This window comes from Squalius cephalus (assembly GCF_949319135.1).
Source record: "Squalius cephalus genome assembly, chromosome: 21".
In the NCBI taxonomy this organism is placed as follows: Eukaryota; Metazoa; Chordata; class Actinopteri; order Cypriniformes; family Leuciscidae; genus Squalius; species Squalius cephalus.
This window is the reverse complement of record NC_137142.1, coordinates 32,622,341-32,637,112: the sequence shown is the minus strand read 5'-3', so window position 1 is coordinate 32,637,112 and position 14,772 is coordinate 32,622,341. Positions and strand designations below refer to the sequence as shown.

Sequence of the window (14,772 nt, the reverse complement as noted above, 5' to 3'; positions counted from 1 at the left end):
TGAATCCATATCACTATTTTTCTTTTAATTTGTAATAATATTTACTCTATTTTTGATTACATAAATGCAGAATCGGTGAGCAGAAGAGACTTCTTTCAAAAATATTGAAACATTGAAAAAAAACTAATTTTTGAAATTTTGTAAGTTTTATGATTTTGTATTAAATCATAAAACACAGAATTTGGGGATAAAAATTAAACTAATTTCATTGGGCCCTAAATTAAAAGGTAGCTTACACAGTGGAGTTTACTTGTAAACAAACAAGGGAAACACTTTATTTTACAGTGTCCTTGTTACATATGTTACATGTACTTACCATAGTAATAACAATAAATTATGCATAATTACATGCAACTAACCCTCAACCAAACCCTAATCCTACCCTAACTCTATAGTAAGTACATGTAGTTGCTTATTATTACCCAGTACTTAAATATATAATTACACTGTAACAACGACACCTTAAAATAAAGTGTAACCCAAACGAGTTATATTTACACTCGACACAAGACTGGATCGGGTAAACAGTAATAGACTGCTGTTACCGCACACTTATCTGCTATATGGCAGCTAATTAATATTCATGAGCCACGCTGGAAAGCTTAATGATTTGTGTACGCCACACTTTTCAGATCGTTTCTGAGGCCTTGAGGATTAAGTTCAGCAGCTCGAGCATTATCGACCTGTCATTTCTCTCTGATGTTAGGGTTATGCTGGTATTTAAGAGTGATTTGGGGTATAAACCTTATTCCAGAATCAACAGAGGATGGTGAACCATACACATGCTCATACTAGGTTTCCTCCCTCATTGGTCCAACACACAGAGACGTCCAGTCCAAATGTGCTTGTCATGTTCACTTTGTCTTTTCACATGAGACCCAGTACAAATCAAAAGCCAGAAATGGTTCCTGTTAGACAGCAGTTCGGTTCTTTGCAAAGTAAATGTCAGCAGAGAATGTGACCCATCAGGTCACGGTGTGTTGAAAGAGTACAACCACCTGCTCATGTGCAGCGTCCCATTACAGTTAAATTAGCACTGGCTTGCTTTTAATATCCTCTGACAAAAAAAGGCACAGTAAAACGGATGTGGTTGAACTGTACAGTAACAGTTCTTAGATAATGAAACATCAGTGAAATGATGCAGTACATGAATGACGACTTGGATTATAATTAGTGTATTGATGGTCTTTAGATTCAGATTCAGATTCAACTTTATTGTCATTGTGCAAAGTAAAAGTACAGAGCCACTTTAGCTAGACTTAGCGGGAGTCTTGTAGAGGGTCACATGTCCCTTAGACCCTCATTCACACACTACTGTTGTTTTTCTTGGCCTGAGGGCTCAATAGAGAGCTTTAGACCGGCCGTAAAGTGAACAAAACACAGCGCTGACAATAATTTACACTTACACATAAAAGTGAATCGAACGGATTTCAAGGCTTCCCGAACAAGACCTTCTTTTCTTTTCCACTCCATTACTTTCCAGTGGGAATACTAGAGCAAATCCTGGAATGTTGGTGTAGGGATACTTTCCCCCCCAAATCCCAAAACTGCCAAAGTAAACCTCCTCAACATGAGCTGCACATGTCCAGCTACTCCAGCTTCAGGAAATGCCTGGAGAGAGCCGAGGTCTGAATCAATAAACTGCATTCAAACAAAGACAAACCTGTTGAGTCACAGGAAGAGGAACAGCACGTTTCCTGCGCTGACGCGGTTCTTTACAGTAGCGTTATCTGTGTCGCCCATCCCACTATTTATCTGACTCCCAGCCGCTCCGTTGGCTCGAACTACACAAAGAGATAGTTCACTCAAAAATGACATCATTTACTCTCTCTTGTTGCTCAGAATCTGTGTGATTTTCTCTCTTCTGAGAAACACAAACGAGTTTTCCATACAATAAATTGGACCATATTCCACTGTGTGTGTGTATATATACATACACATATACATATATACACACAGTTGCAATCGAAATTATTCGACCCCCATTGCAAATCAGGTTTATTGGCAAAATTCATTCAAACAAGGCATTGGAAAGTTTGTAAGTACATCAGGAGTTTATTTAAATAACACTTGCCTGATGGCTCATGCTACCGCTAACCCGGTAGTCGAGGTCACTTCAGTGATTTGGGAAAAGCACATAAAAGTCCTGGCAGAAAGCAAAGTGTTACAGAAAGAAAACACAGAAAGTGTTAACAACTTAAAGGACAAGTTCGGTATTTTACACTTAAAGCCCTGTTTACAGATCGTTTCTGATGAAATAGAACGGTTAAGATTAAATTTTGGACAAATGCTGCTGTCCCGAGAATTTTAGGTTTCTTTCGCTTTCCCCCCCACCAGTAGACTGGGTGTATAGGTGCACTGGAACACTCCTTCCTAAAACACATTAAACTTTCGTTTACAAAGACGTGAAACTCACCGAGTGGTCAGGGGTGTTCACTGATATGCTCACACAAAAATCGCTGCAAAATATGCTTTCCAACAGGTGTTTTACCATTCGTTGTAAAACTGTGGACCTATTTTTACAAACGTCTCACACCCGTACTTCTTCCGTTGAGAGCTTGAATAATAGACACTCCAGCCCAGTTGGTGGCGATAATGCACCTTTGCAAGCAAACCACTGGCATTTCATTGTTTGCGATCCGCCGTAAAAAAAAAACACGAAGAAGAAGAAGAAAACAACCCCACTTCAGTTTCCGGCGCGGAGTAATACCGTACCTCACAGCACATCCAATGCAAGTCAATGGAGTTGGACAAAAACTACGATAAAACCTGTTGGAAAGCATCTTTTGCAGCGATTTTTGTGTGAGCATATCAGTGAACACCCCTGACCACTCGGTGAGTTTCACGTCTTTGTAAACGAAAGTTTAATGTGTTTTAGGAAGGACTGTTCCAGTGCACCTATACACCCAGTCTACTGGTGGGGGGGAAAGCGAAAGAAACCTAAAATTCTCGGGACAGCAGCATTTGTCCAAAATTTAATCTTAACCGTTCTATTTCATCAGAAACGATCTGTAAACAGGGCTTTAAGTGTAAAATACCGAACTTGTCCTTTAAGGTGATGATACACAGGGCAACTTTTTGAGCAATGTTGCCATCAACGGGCAACCAGATGAGACACAGGGCCCACGACCAATTTAAATGATCCAGATAGAAATGTATTGCCCATTTTCAATGGGAAAGTGCCCAAGCAACAATCGCTATGCAAGATTGCCCAGCAACATTGCTCAAAAAGTTGCCCTGTGTATCATCACCTTTAGTGTTAACTAATAATTGTTGCAAACTGGTACTACCAACAAAATATTAGTGCATTCCTGGAACTGGGCGTCATTACACTACGTCCTCATGCATCGCTTTCTGCCAGTACTTTTACAGGCTTTTCCCAAATTTGTACCTATTTGTACTACTGTATAAGTTTGGTATCATTCTGGGCATTATTAGTGGGGTAATTTACGAGATACATCCTTGGATCCATTAGCGTCTGCACTAAACCATCCGGCTGATATCTCTAAATAAGCTCTAACTTTAATAATGTTCGACCAAGGGAAAAAAAGGCTTCTGGGGGGGTGTGTGGCTCGAGGTCATGGTGCAAAGGACCCTAGGTTGAAATTACTCCGAACCATCCCTTTAAGAAACTGCAGAAGTCATTAAAAGTTGAATTTGGGGAAACCACATTTGTTGTGTTGAGCTATTTAAATGACTTTTGTCATTTGTTCACTGCAAACAGCTGAAAGTCTGTAAATTTTACCCAAAAACCAGATTTTCAATGGGGGTTGAATAATTTCAATTGCAACTGTGTATATACATTATATATATATATATATAGTTATTTAAAAACGTCTCCTCTGCTGTTGCTCAAATTTCATTAGCAATTCAAAATATCCATGTGTACACATTCAATCCAGGCATTGATGACACCTAATACCATTGCTAATGTACATTTATAGGATGTATAAATAATATTTTTGGATACCTATATGATAAAGCATTCCTCTTACAGTTTGAATATCATCAGTCATTAGGGATTTCATAATGAAACCTTATGTTAGATCAAGGCCTTCAAAATGTGTGGTATTTTCATATACTATATTTAATTTGATTAAATACATATTTCCATCCCCTTTCCTCTGACAGCAGGATTGCATTAGGTTGAGTGTATCTGATCTGCCAGTTAAAACAAGTAGTTTTCCTTCCTTTTTCTACTATCGATCAAAAGTTTGGGGTCGGTAATATGTTTAATGTTTCTGCTCAACAAGGCTGCGTTTATTTGAACAAATATACAGTAAAATTTAAAATTACAATTTAAAATTATGCTTTCTATTTAAATATGTGAAACTAATTTATTCCTGTGATCAAAGCTGCATCATTACTCCAGTCTTCAGTGTCACATGATCCTTCAGAAATCATTCGAATGTGATGATTTGATGCTCGTGAAACATTTTTGATTATTATCAATGTTGAAAACTGTTGTGCTGCTTCATATTTTTATGGAAACTGACATTTTTCAGAATTCTTAAATGAATAGAATAGCATTTAATTAAAATAGAAGTCTTCTGTAACATTATAAATGTTTTTACTGTTTCTTTTGATCAGTTTAATGCACCCTTGCTAAATAAAAGTATTAATGTTTTCACAATATTGAAAGGTAGTGTATTAGCATGATTTTTCTTGGGAAACGGGGTGTAATTTTGTCAGCGAGCGTCTGTACATCTGTCCACTGTCACACCCTGAATGTTGCTGACACAATTATTTTTGTGTTTTGCAGATGGGATTCTTCAGGAGGCATTACAGAGAAATCATAGAGGCGGAAAAGAACAGGAAGGACAGCGATGAAAGCTGGGATTGGGTCCAGAAGAGCCAATGAGAGCTTGGATTGGGTTCAGAAAATCCAATAAGCTGCTACCTTCATCACGGCTCTCTCCTAAAACCCTCCAGCCTTCCATATGTGGAAGAAAAGAATATTCTCCAGATTTTTCGGAGGTTTGACACTTTTTTTTTCATTGATGGTGATCTAGCTGACGTTTAAGGGGACCGTGTGGCCTGCCAGAAAACACTCGCAGTGGAATACCATTGATCCCAATGGGACAGGCCTCTTGAAGAGACGGAAAGAGAGACTTCCTGAAAAGGAATGTGGATATTGTGTCAATACTAGCAGACAATTACAACCCTCAGGGCGCTGTTGAAAAGCAAAAAAAATCTATTTTTTATAAAATGTATTCCATACTGTATAGAAGAGAGCTTCAAGAGTTGTTTTTAAAGCACTGATGACTGACACATGCCAAACAGATGATGTTATTCCTTCACAGTGTTTTCAGATGAAGGGGAGACCTTGAAGATGGATTGTATCTCTTTATCCCCACAAGGTTTCATTTACAGAGAATACATAGCAAACGTTTGTGTCCTTCATTCGGACAACTCTCGAGCTACTAAATGTCATGAACAAACGAGAATGAACCCTTATCCCAGACAAACTGCATCATTGCAAACTGCTCGAGTTGCTCATTTCAGTCCAGTCGTGCTAAAAAACAGAAAGAGAAAAGCATCTACGTTCTCAGCTCAAACACGTTTTGTTCATGATATGTGAAATTCACAGCTTAGAGCATTGTTTGTTCTGCACTGGATATTGACCCCACTGAAAGATGCATGATATTCCAAAGGAAAAGTCTTCATAATCTTTAACCAAAATATATGAACTTTCTCTGACTTTGTCTTATTTTCCAACCACTTGTCAAATAGAAACTTTTCATTATCTAATCAATTCTTAATGGGTGCAATGAATCAAATCCCACCCTACAAATTCTCCTCATTGAATCCTTATTTCACTCACAATGTCGCAATTGTTTGACTTAAGATCTCAAGTCATGAATTACAATTCTACTGCAAGTGTAAAAATATTCTTTTTGGACTTGCAGCATGTTCTGTGTTATTCTTCTTCAGTCAATCTAACACCATATAGTATGTGTCTCCTGCTTTTGAACAAATCCCATGACAAGTTCAGACTGCGTATGCTCGTGTTTTAACCATGTAGGACCTGCAGTGTGTAATGGCCTAAAAATAGGTGGGAATGTGCAGTACTTCATCACTGGGCACAAACTCGTACTTTGGATCTTATGAGAACAGCTTGTTTGGACTTCACATGAGCTGTTCGCTGTCAGACTTCACATCCATTCTGCCTTTAACCGCTCAAACAAAGCTTGTTACCAATGCAGAAATGGCGCAGAGCCCAAATAAGTTTAGCTTTTAAATATAGAGATTTTAAAATATCTCATCTGAAAGACAAAAATGGAACTGATGTTGTTTTAGACGTTCATTGAACTTGGTTGCTTGTTTTGTTACATTTTCCATTTCCCTCTCATTTTGGAGGGTTACTTTGAAAGTAAATGTTTACCGAATGATCAATAGCTTTGCAATTGGATGTCAAATGATCTCTGGAAGATTTTCAACAAAAAAAAAGTATACATATATATATATATATATATATATATATATATATATATATATATATATATATATATATATATATCACCATGGCATGGCAAAAACACGTCTGCTTTTCATGTCCGGCCCAACACCAGGTTCTTGCATCGGTGTGTTTCAGAGAGACACATACTTGACATTGTAAGTGTATAACATAACTGTGAGTGTTGTTGCCATTATCACCTATTTTGAGCATTTTAGAATAAACTACTGTCACTGAATTTCAGTTTTATAGATGTATTGAGAAATATGTTTGTTGTACAAGCTCAAGCTGTATATTTATCTACTGAAACTGCCATTTTAAAATTAAAAATCACAAACAGATGTTTCGTCTCTGTTTTGTTTCGGTGCCACCCAAAATATTTAGTGTGTTGCTTGTAGCACTGAGGCCCTCTAGTGTAAAACTAGCGTACTGCTTACTCTTTACTGCAGTGTTCAATGTCTGCTCTTTTTTACTTATCAATATATGACCAAATTCATTATACAATGATATGCTTTATAAAAATTTAAAATAAAAGTAATATGCTTGAGTAGTAGGAATTTAGCAAGTGCATATGTAAGTTACATATGAAGTGGTTATCTTAAAAATGTGTTTAAAATTGTTCTTTTGAATTTTAGCAATGCATCTTTAGCAATGCAATCAAATGATGAGTTGGGATGTTGAAAATCACAGCTTATATAGAATGGTTAATTCATACTGGAAGTGGATGGAAATGCATTGTATTCTGGAATACAGTATTAAAAATATATATATTTATATTTTGTAATTACAAGGATTGCTATATTGAGTGATGGATGGAATTACAAGTTTGCATCAAAATCAGGAAAGTGCTCAAATTGTTCTCGGCATCTGTTTAGACATTTAAACAAATGAAACTGCACAGAAATGTATGTTTTAATATTCTGAATTAAATTATTGATTGTTTTAGTCGTGTTATACAATTACACTAGCTCTTTATCTCACTTTGTAATTAGTTTGGGATAAATTACTTTGGTTACCATGGGACATCCGAGAGCCAAACAAACAGTGCTGCAACACTGCAAATGCACTGCATTATTCATTAGCTCGTTCATTGTGTGACAGGCAGAGCACTTGCATGGAGCTTCTACACCACCAGGTATGCTTATTTCAATATATCCATTAGCAATGTCAGTATCTGAAACTGTTTGACCTGATATTCCAGTCTCAGAGTAGCACATGTTATGTTTTGTTCCCCACCAAGTAATGCATTTATATAGACATGTATTCAGTAAAAGTGCTTATTTCTTGTGCTAGAGGAATGACATCTGTACTGGAGGATGGCTTGATAAAAACGAGCTCAATAGAGCAGGTTGCGGCTCCTCTGTCCACTCACCTGTGTCACCTCACCCTGCTGTGCGGGAGCGAGACTGAACTCCACGAACTCGTCCCACTGGAAGCTGCCGCTAAAGCCGTGGCCAAAGCATCCAAAAACATGGCAGCTGTAGCCACGAGGTCAGTTGCATGATTGTTTTTCTAACGGGGTAGAAGGTGAAGCATATTAATATTTACATTATAAAAAATTTCCCTCAGGTGATCTTTCCACCTGATTGTTCCATACAATGTGATAATATAATTTAAATCTATAAAAAAAAAGCTTTGCTTCTGCACATTCATTCCATTTTTCATTTGCACAGCCTCATTCTACACTTACATTTTGCACATAACTACATCTATATACGTTATTTTATCAATTGTTAATTTTCTATATTTTTTATTATTGTATGAATTGTATTTAAATGTAATTTAAATTACATTTAATTTAGTTTAAATGTATTGCTTTTTTATTATTATTATGCTATATTTCTTTTTACCACCCTCACCAAGACAAATTCCAATGCGTGTGTGTGTGTGTGTGTGTTAACATACTTGGCATTAAATTTCATTCTGATTCTGAAATGTTGCCTTATGAAAACAAAAGTGGGGGAATTACTATGGTACATGTAAAAAAAAAAAAAAAAAAGTTACCATATATAAAAATAAATAAATAAAAAACATTAGCGTGGTACCATGTGTGGGGAAAAACCAAGGAAATACCATGCTACTTTTTTGTTCTATGGTATACCGGGTCCACAGAGGTTTTGATAGAATTGAGGAATTGATATTCACATTATACCTCATATCCTTGCATTCAGGCTAGTGGCAGATACTGAAGACGAGATCCTGAAAATGGAGATGAATCCACTTGTTGAATCTCTGACTGTTTCAGGCCAACATGTGCTCCTGGCCACCCAAAAGCTCAGCATACAACCAGAGGTCATCGAGCACAGAGAAGAGCTCATCGAGGCCACTCAAAATGTGCTGTTAGGTGTGGTCAAGGTAACACATCTTTTGTGCTGTAAAGAAAAATAACTGTATTCTGAAATTAGAGTAATGGGTTGTGTACTGTACTGTAGGCTAATATCAGGGGTTCTCAGCTCTAGACCTCAGTGTTTACTTTCTTGATCAAACTCACCTGCCTGTAACTTTCTGTTAATCCTGAAGACTTTTGCTGTGCCCAAAATCGCCCCCTATACCCTTAAATAGGGCACATGAGGGGACAAACATTTGTAGTGGTGTCCGAAAGTTGGTGACCATAGTGGACGATGGCCCTGTCCCAAATGGCACCCTAAGCAGTTTTCCTACAAGTCCGTGATGTAATGCTGAATGAATTACCGTGTCTGACCAGAAGATGGCGCCGCAGTTGAATCATCCATCCATCCATTTTCCAAACCGTTGGTCCAATGTGGCTACTACAGTGTAATGTCATACAGGTATAAAGTCCTTTAACATAATGAAGCAGCCTCTATGGAAGAGACGTGAATCATGGCAGAGTCGACGAAGAAAACGCAGAAAGCGTGGTCGGAAAAGCGCAGAGAGTATTTACGTGGTATTTACGACAGTAACGTTAAATACAAGTACTCCACAGTGACTCTAGGGGTCGCTGTTTGAGAAAAACGGAAACTGATGAACTGTGTGCCTTTAAACAGCAAGCAGAAACTATGCAAATGTGGCACTCGAACTCGAACAGTTTTCGAATTTACTCAATCGTTTTAGGGAATAGTGAATGAGGGAATAGGGGGCGATTTTGGACACATCCCTTGTTTAGCTTATTCGTGTGTGTTTGATTAGGGATGGAGGAAGGAAAGTGAACCTTGAGGGCCAGAGATAGGAGCCCTAGCCTACATGTTTGTGTTGGGGAAAATTCACATGGGGAAATCATAGTTTATTTAGAGTTGTGCTGCAACCCTTGCTGTAAATCTATCCCTAACTCTTGAACATTAAACATGAACTTTCAATCAAATCTTTTGAGTTTTGCAGAAAAAGGTTTTGACCATCTAAACACGATCGGCTTACATGATTGAAATGCCCCCAATTTCTATTGTTTTTGCACTATAGATCCTCCTAGTTGAAGATGATGCAACTATTAGGAAGATCACGGCAGCTGCTGACTGGCTTCTGCAGTGTCTTTCTCAAGTTGGAGCCGCAGCGAACATCTCGTCCTTATTAAAAGCATTTCAAGTATACTCAAAGGCAATGCTGTTTCTTCACAAATTAGTGGTGGAAAGAATTCAGGAACTGCGTGACGGCAAACAGCAAGAGCATTTGAGGGCTTCTCTGGAAACCCTGAAAAAATGTGTTTCCATGCTTCACACTGCCATGTACACAACCATCAAACATCCACACAGCGAAGAGGCTCAGGGTGCAAAGCAGTACATCTTAAACCAGGTGGATTCAACTGTAAATGACATCATAACCACACTCAAGAGCAACTGTGAACCAGCTTCCACGGGTTCATGTGGATACTACACTGAAATACAGAACAAGATACTAAGACTGCTGTCTGACCCTACTTCTGTTAAAGATGGTGGGTTTGATGTTGTGCTTCATGACCTAGTGTTTCACAGCATGGCGGTAGCAAACACGTCTCGGAGGGATGTTCAGTTTGAGGTTGCTGCACACTCCAAGCAAGTCCTTCAGCTCTGGTCAGAGATATCACAACACATGAAATGCTGTGATGATCAACAGCTTGCAAAATCATGTGCTTCCCTATTGCAGCAAATCCACAAACTTGAAGATGCTGTGGTAAAAGCCAGCCAGTTGCAAGTAATGAACATATTTGTCACAAGTTCAACTCCCTTGGAACAGTTGGTGCACACCGTAGGCTATACTTTCCAGGATGAGCAAGATGATGATGGGTTGGATGTGGAAACACTTCGTGTGCAACTGGAATCCTTCACGGCTCATGCTGACAAAATATCAGAGGTGGCTGGCTTCATCTCAGCTTTAGCGCTTGATGAAAAGAGTCTTGAGGGTGTGGAGAACTCAAGGGGATGCATTATGAGACTGAAACATGCAATTGCAGCACTTGTACAAAATTTTGAGGAAGACCAGGTGTGTTCAAGTGAAACTCTGGAAAAGCTAAAAGAGATGCATCAGAGATGGTCAGAGGAGATGGAGCAGCTCTTGCATGCTTGTAGTAGCATTATAAACGTGAAGGACTTTGTTTGTGTTGCTTTGCAGGAGATGGAGAGCAACTTCAAGGGGTGCATTGAGGCACATAAAGATGAGGATGCACAGTTTCTCACAAAACAGGCAAGCTTGCTCATTGGCCATATGAGCTTGGTTATCCAGCTCGTGAGAAGACATGTCAGTAGGAGTGACAATCCAATCTACCGTAATGGACTCCTGGTTCTGATAAAGCAAGCGGAAGAATCTGCTGCTGAAGTTGCAAGCTGTGTCACTGATGTATATTCTCACACCAGTCTTAGCAACGAGGCTTTCTCATTGCTTTCTACAAGTGTCTCAACAGCTTTAAAACACTTTGACATTCTACGTGAAGGACTTGATGGTTTGCAGCATCCACACCTTCTTAGCCCACTTCGAGAGGGAGCTCGCCAGTCTGCTGGTGCTGTATCATGTACTACGTCCATTTCAGAACATGAAAGATTACCTTCAGACTCTGATAAAACAGAATCTTCAGTGCAAAGTTCCACTAGTGAAGAAATTCCTTGTCAACTTGAAGTTGGTTTGGAGAATCAGGCTGTTCAAACAACAATAGACCATGTTTTGCCAATCACAGAAGAAGCATGGGTTGCACCTGTCATGGAATCTAAAGCTGTTGTACATCTCCATAATATTGAGTTGTTGCCTCTTTTGTGTGAAGTTGTCTGCATGACCAAAGGTAAAGATGTAGAGGCTCTCAACATGGCTTGCACTGGAGTTTTAGGACTCTCAAATAGCTATGCCCAAGCTACAAGAGAAGCCATCAGTGTCATAGACGCTGCCGATAATGAAGAAGTGGAAAGTCTACGGTCCAAACTTGTATCTTTGACACCCTTGCTAGTCCAGACAGCGCAGGAAACAGCCATGAGCTCAGCCATGGGTACAGATAGCATTTATAGGCACAGTACGCAATTCTCTGACCTCATAAAAAATGTGCGGAAGATACTGCTGCCAGTGGCTGGGATGTGGTACCATGCTGTATCCTCTATGTTTCAAAACTATGTACCAAATATGTTGGAGTCCATCACACAGGAACTCACTGAGGTCATGTGTTTATGTGCAGATGCCGTGCAACTTGTGACATCAGCAGATATAAAGTTGATAGGTGGGTGTCATGAGAGTATAGGGTCTTTGCAGAGCAAGCTCCAAAAAGCTCAAACCAACACTAAGAATCTCACGGACATAGTGGGTTCAAGACCAACTCGAACTGATGAGCTTGATGGTCACTGCATGCTTTGGGCCTTGTCTGTCCAAGTACTGTTGAACTCATTGGATAAGATGTTGGGAACTACTACTACTGATGGTAAGGGGCACCTAATTACACATCAAATGACACCTAAGAAATGGTTGGCAGTAATGTCCGAGAACTCACTTCGTATACAAGAAGCCGCAAGATTGTCTTCTCTGAACTGTCGAGACACCTATAAAGTAAAGCTGCTAGGAGAGCAACGAGAAGACGTGAAGATGCTTATGGACTCCTACCTACAGGCTGCTGAAGGGGTTAGTACCGTGTCCCTCTCAAGTGCCCTAATGCTGGCGAAGTCAGAGCTGCTTCAGAGACAGCTTCAGATTAAAATGAAAGCACTGTGTTGTCTTTTGAGCAAAGTTAACCAAGATTATGTGATGGCCATTCAAAATACTATTGCTTTGGCATGCTCGGTCCAAACAAAAGACAGTGAAATGGAAACTGAAGATAAACTTGCGCAATTTGAAAGTGCTTCAGAATTGCTTATGCAGAATGTTAAAAACGCCGCAGACTCCATCCAGGACTGTTTCAACTTCATTAGAGACCCAAAGGAAAGGTCCAATCTGAGATTCATTAATGACCACTTGACATTTCAGATGTCAGACATTGTGAGTAGAGCCAGATTAATTGCAGAGACGCAAACTCTTGGAGACACTCTCACTCTTGATGTTCACTCACAGTGCTGGTCAGCAAAGGCACATTACCTTGTTGAAGAACTTAGTAAAGTTGATGGAATTCTTGTGGTCACAAAGGAACAGATCAAGTGTGGCTTGCAGGGCAAAGAGTCTAGTGGATTTGTCATGTCGCGGACACAAAAGGCAACACCACATCCTATTTCCACAAATACTCAAGTTCCTATTAAAAGCAAACCAAGTACCAGTGTCCCAGATGTGTCCAATCAGGAGCCAAAGAAGGTAACACAATTGTTTATGATTCATGTAATTGTACACAACAATTTAGACTAAGCCATGTCAAATATAATTTATCTACCCTAGGAAGAGACATCCCAGAGGAGCCCAGGAGGTCCTGTGTTCACTTTAGTAGGTACAACTCTCTCTTACACATCTCTCTTTCTGAAATGGGAGACTGAGAAGTGGGATGACAAGGGTAACCAGATTGTCAAGGTGACAAAAGAAATGGCAGATAAACTCTATCACATGGCCCAGTACCTAAAGAAGAAAGGGCCAATCCAGGTCAGAAACTTTTAAAGTTTTGTTTTGAACAAAGGTTGTGTTCCCATATTGACAAAAGTTTGTTTCACCTGTAGACTAAAGATGCTTTTGTAACATCTGCTAAAGATCTCGTCTCAAGTGGCCAGTCGATCACCCAGTTTGTGCGTGTCATAGCGGACCACTGTTTGGACAAGCATTGCACAGATGAGCTCTGTGTCATTGCAGAGCAGATTCTTACCATTTCCAACCAACTTACCATCATATCTAGGTGAGAGATAATCAATAGCATATTAATCTCCCTGAATCCCAACAATTCTGGTTGAAGGTCTTTCTTCCCTACATCACTGACTAATTCAATCTTGTTTAAACGACAATATTACCAATAAATTAAACGTGCAAAAATCTCATGTGACCCAAGGGGTGCATGGTGTCTCTCCAGTGTTAATGCAGTTACTCCTGGGTGTAAATCATCAGATGAGATCCTGGTGAAGAACGCACAGAATCTACTCCAGACGGTTATCCAAGGAGTACGAGCTGCAGAAACTGCTTGCATCAGGGTAAGAGAAGTTGAAAAAACTTTACTCCAAAATAACATTTAGGGAGCAAAAGTTTCACTGTGGTGAACAGACAGGGCAAAAAGGAAACCAAAGTCTGGTGCATTACACCTACCCTGGAAATCCAGAGTTCTCGCGAGAGCACAAGTTGAATTTGCTCAGCGAGTCTACTCTGGCGTCGAGTAATGATGCTCATTAAATATGCCCTTGTATCCGAGCTGCACCAATCAGATCGGGTTATCTGATATAGACTGTTTGCTGTTTTGCCGACCGGATATACGGCAAGAGTCTAATCTACCAGCTATCTCCGCTGCTAGCTAAGCGTATGGGGCTTGTTGTGATTGGTCGTAGTGTTATCCAATTGCATGCAGTGAGATGTTCAAATGCATGCTTGGTGCCGCCCCTCGAGCTGGCCAATTTTCAATAGTCGATGCCAGACCATTAATCTTTCAGATTTAGGTCTGGATTTCCAGGCTACATTACACCAGGGAATGAGTAAAAAGTAGTGGTGTCTATCTTCTCTTGTATGTTATCTGGCATGATCAACATTGTTGTTTTCAATTTTAAATGGCTCTATCTGATTTTACAGGGTTTGAAACAACCTGAGCCAAATTCTGAAGCAGCAAAGGCAGCAGCTTTCTGTTTCCAGTGGAAAAAGAGTCTCCTTATCCACCGAGCTCAAGAACAGCTCAACCCTGAAACCGATGATTTGGGGCTACGTAGGACCTCCCAGCATTCAGCGGCTCCCAGCCTTGCTCCACCCCTCAATGTGTTAGAGAATTACAAACAAGTAAACATGAAATAAATGGTCTTAATTTTTGC

The 14,772-nt window shown here is 39.6% G+C and overlaps 2 protein-coding genes across 3 annotated transcripts in view; both read left to right on the top strand.

Moving 5' to 3' along the window:
* Positions 1-6,438, top strand: part of itga9 (integrin, alpha 9) — an 88,168-nt gene extending 81,730 nt beyond the window's left edge. For both annotated transcript variants that reach the window (XM_079854513.1, XM_079854512.1), the window contains exon 28: positions 4,763-6,438. In XM_079854513.1, coding sequence (XP_079710639.1) covers positions 4,763-4,861 — 99 coding nt within the window. In that variant the 3' untranslated portion in view covers positions 4,862-6,438. The remainder of the gene's footprint in view (positions 1-4,762) is intronic.
* Positions 6,439-7,539: 1,101 nt separating this feature from the next.
* Positions 7,540-14,755, top strand: LOC307149826 (uncharacterized protein; the record flags this gene model as incomplete). The annotated part of the gene is made up of 8 exons (XM_079856392.1): positions 7,540-7,592; positions 7,753-7,948; positions 8,629-8,812; positions 9,872-13,138; positions 13,220-13,417; positions 13,492-13,664; positions 13,815-13,953; positions 14,540-14,755. Exons 2-8 carry the CDS (start codon positions 7,755-7,757, stop codon positions 14,753-14,755), a joined length of 4,371 nt encoding a protein of 1,456 aa, XP_079712518.1. The 5' UTR covers positions 7,540-7,592; positions 7,753-7,754.
* Between the last annotated feature and the right edge of the window lie 17 nt (positions 14,756-14,772).